This window comes from Camelina sativa, chromosome 7 (genome assembly GCF_000633955.1).
Source record: "Camelina sativa cultivar DH55 chromosome 7, Cs, whole genome shotgun sequence".
In the NCBI taxonomy this organism is placed as follows: domain Eukaryota; kingdom Viridiplantae; phylum Streptophyta; class Magnoliopsida; order Brassicales; family Brassicaceae; genus Camelina; species Camelina sativa.
In genome coordinates, this window is record NC_025691.1 from 31,222,890 (window position 1) to 31,226,487 (window position 3,598).

Sequence of the window (3,598 nt, forward strand, 5' to 3'; positions counted from 1 at the left end):
AAGGATCCACAAGCGTCAATGGATGCAAACGGTAGACGTTATTGGTAACGTAGCTAGGCCAAACGTTTCCGTCAGAATCAGATATCGTTAACAGATAAGACTCATCCTCCTCTTGGGTATCGGAATAGTATCCGTAAGATGGCAGTAATAGATTTTCAGGAATAGTAGAGAGATACGAGAAATGCTTGGCTAGCAAGAAACTGATCTCGGTTCGGAACAGAAACCTAATCTTGCAAATCACATGATCTTGCTTCCGGTTCAAGTTATTGGTAAGCCTATACTCTTCCATTACCCAGCTCCTCTTGTATTCCATTGGTTGCATCTTTAAGCAGAACTTGAGAATCTTCTTGAACCCTAGAATCTTACCAGTCTCCTCCGATTTTATCAGTTTATCACGACCTATGATCCTCCAGCAACCCGAACTACATCCATCGGTTTTACCACAACTCTCTGTTCGTGGTTTAACGACCACGAAGATAGGTATCTCAGCATTGAACTCCACATTTGGATTCTTGTTGAACACGTCTGCGTCTTGGGTGAAGAGCTTAGGCCATGAATCTCCGTTAACGATCATACGCTTCAGAAAACGTAAGATTATTACTTCGTCTTCTGCGTTTAACATTGCGATTTGATTATAATCTGGAGCCGATTCGTCCTCCATAATGAAACTCAAGAAAAAGATTGGATCGAGAGAGATAAAGATCAAACGCAAGAATGAAGCGAAGAAGAAGAAGAAGACGAGAGACTTAAGTTGCTTCCGTTATTTATATCAAATTTTCGTGTGTTGACCTATTTACCCTTTATTATACACAGTTTAACAAAGTTTTTATAACCTTATCTTTGTGGTAATGAATGGATAAATTATCTATAAACCTTATTTTCTTGAGCTTATTAAAACAAATTATTAGTATCAGTTTAAAATGTATGGCAGTTGTATGTTTTGTTGGCTAATCTTTTTTTTGATAAATTTGTTGGCTAATCTTATTACACTACAGATAGTAAATTTCTTAATGTATAATTAAATACTAAATTTCTTGATGTATAATTAAATACCTTTTAAGTAATGTACTGTGGATGCTCATATTTGGTTCTATTTTTTCGTCTTCGTATTTAACTGTAAAGTTGTTAAACTAATATATAAATAGTGTTCGTTTTACTGGTGAAAGAATACATTAGTTGGCAAACTCTACCTTTAATGAGATTTATCCCGCAATATTTAGAATCACCAATAGAAACAATTCGAAACCTGATTAAATTATTTTTAGGCATATTTGTTGGTGAATCGATAGTAATGATATCATTCTTTTTCAATGTACTTTTAGGCTCATTTCTGCCGATTTTTTTTTTTTTTTTGCAAAGTAATTCAAACATATCATATATAAATAAACATGGGAGAAAGTTACAGTTTTGTAAAAAGAAAAATCTGATGAAGCAAATCTCAAATTTAATTTTTTTTTTTAAAAAATTGACCAAAACCTTAATCAACGATATTCCAAGTCATATCATTCTCAAAGATCCAATGACAAACTTCAATCCGACCGGGACTCGAACCTAAAGCCAAAAACGCTCCATGACTCGGACTCCAAGCTGACGTGTCAACATGACAGATGGCAACACCATGGTTAATCTTCTCTAAACTCTCAGGTTCAAGTATATCCGCTTCGTAAACCCGTACCCGAGGAACCGAGTGACAGTAATACAATAAATACGGGTACAAACTCTGGTGACACGAAACAGCTCTCGTCACATCTCCACCGTTGATTCCGTTGACTTTTCCAATCACGATCTTTTTCTTTGACCCGACGACACTCTCCGTCGTCCTCACCACAATACCACGTCCAAGCACCGACGTAGCGAAATCTATCATATCCTCCGCCGATCCAACGCACCGCTTCGTCTCGCCGTGACTCGCTGGTCTCTCACACTCCGAAACCGCCGACGAGATTATCCCCGACATCGACGAATTCTCTCCGGCGCCAAAAACCCTCCGAATCTCTCCGATCTCCGAAGACGAAAACGGTATACTCGAAACAATGCTCCGGGGCAAAAACGTCCTTTCAGGCATTTTATCTTTAATATCGGGCATTTGCATCAAAGTCCCTTCTTTCAACATCGATTCCCTAAAGAATTTACCCTCCTCAACCCACTTATTCACCGTTTTGCCACTAGAACTCACGTTATTATTAGTGTAATGAGCAAAAACGACGCCGTCTTTAGTATACTCCTTAAAACTCGGACCTTGGCCGTAAGTCTTGAAGCTCACGTTACCTCCGACGTTGCCTTTGCCGTAACCGGTGAAATTATCTGAACCGAGGTTAAAAGATTTACCGTAATTTACGAAATTGACCTTCTCGTTGTTCGAGTTCTTAGCGTAGGAAGCGAACGAGTCGACTCCGATGTTGGATTGGTCTCTGTAGTTTTTAAAACCGTAAACGGCGCCGTTACCTCCGTCACCGTAGCCTTTGAAATCGTTAACGGGGACGTTACCGTTTCCTCCGTAGCTAGTGAAACTGTCGTTAGCTTCGTTACCGTTTTCTCCGTATTTGGTGAAACCGGATTTGACGACGTTTGACCCGGTTCCGTAACCCGAGAACTCGTTCGGAGCTCCATTTCCGTTTTTGCTGTAGCTTGTGAACGTTTGCTCTCCGTTGTTGCCGTTGTCGGAGTAGGTTGTGAAGGTTTGTGATCTTCCGTTGGCTTTGTCGGAGTAAGAAGTGAATCTCCCGTTGGGCTCGTTTGCGTTTGTGTTGTAGCTCGTGAATTCGCCGGAGCCTCCGGTGGTTCCGGTGGCGTATGTGGTGAAGGTTTGGTCAGCTACGTTGACATCTCCGGCGTAAGTTGTAAACCCTTCGTCGTGTCCGGCGGAGTTGCGGCTGTAACGTCGGAACGAGTCGACGGCGATGTTATCACCGCCGGAATAGTTTTTGAAAGAGTCGGCTCCGGAGAGACGGTCGGAGCCGTAGTTTGTGAAGTTCTTGCCGCTATACGCGGCGAAGTCGACGTCATCGCCGTGTTTTTCTAGGGAATGAGCGGCGAGTTCAGGGAAGCAGAAGAGTTTCGCGGCGGAGCAGAAATCGGAGTGGCGCGTGTGGAGGGAGTGATTAGAAGCGAGTGAGGCGAAGCGCGTGGAGTCGACGGGTGTTAGTGGAGACGCCTTGGAAATGAAAAATAAAGGTTTTGGTGAGTCGCCGTTGATGTGATTGTTCCAATAACGTATCAATGAGGCTTTTGGTGTGAATGGATTCTCTGACGATGCCGTGATGTTGCTGGCGGTTTGTTTTGCACCGGCGAGATGCACCTACATTTTGGTTATGGTTAAGTATGGGATTGGAATCAAACAAAAGTAAAAGATTGAATCAAATGCTTACATGAGAAGATGAGGAGATGGAGAAGAAGAAGCAAAGGAATAGTAGAGTTGAATCAACGTTGTTCATCTTCTTTGGTGGGTGAGAGAGTTTTGTTGGTTGAGAAGGAGAAATGGTATGAAGAGAGAGTAAGTAATGAGACTTCACTTCATTATTATGATTTCATGAAAGAGAGAGTGTTGTGAGACTTCATCACCTATGAAGTGAGTCATTATAATAAATTTGAGAAGTAT

The 3,598-nt window shown here is 41.7% G+C and overlaps 3 protein-coding genes across 3 annotated transcripts in view; all 3 read right to left on the bottom strand.

Annotated features, from left to right (window-relative positions):
• LOC104705138 overlaps nucleotides 1–661 on the bottom strand; it is a 10,902-nt gene extending 10,241 nt beyond the window's left edge. Inside the window, exon 1 of the mRNA XM_010421121.2 lies at nucleotides 11–661. Within this exon, the coding sequence (XP_010419423.2) occupies nucleotides 11–661 (651 nt within the window). The remainder of the gene's footprint in view (nucleotides 1–10) is intronic.
• Nucleotides 1,428–3,568, bottom strand: LOC104703627 (polygalacturonase 1 beta-like protein 2). Its single transcript, XM_010419668.2, has 2 exons — nucleotides 3,369–3,568; nucleotides 1,428–3,298 (listed from the first exon to the last, which is right to left on the bottom strand). Exons 1-2 carry the CDS (start codon nucleotides 3,432–3,434, stop codon nucleotides 1,478–1,480), a joined length of 1,887 nt encoding a protein of 628 aa, XP_010417970.1. The 5' UTR covers nucleotides 3,435–3,568; the 3' UTR covers nucleotides 1,428–1,477.
• Nucleotides 3,520–3,598, bottom strand: part of LOC104705139 (polygalacturonase 1 beta-like protein 2) — a 972-nt gene continuing 893 nt past the window's right edge. The window contains exon 3 of the mRNA XM_010421122.2: nucleotides 3,520–3,561. Within this exon, the coding sequence (XP_010419424.1) occupies nucleotides 3,520–3,561 (42 nt within the window). The remainder of the gene's footprint in view (nucleotides 3,562–3,598) is intronic.

Bases quoted from the DNA above. Each gene is read 5' to 3' on its own strand.
- LOC104703627 (XM_010419668.2), bottom strand. From the start codon at position 3,434: ATGAACAACGTTGATTCAACTCTACTATTCCTTTGCTTCTTCTTCTCC. The intron at 3,299-3,368 runs GTAAGCATTTGA...ACCAAAATGTAG, and splicing joins CCATCTCCTCATCTTCTCAT to GTGCATCTCGCCGGTGCAAA.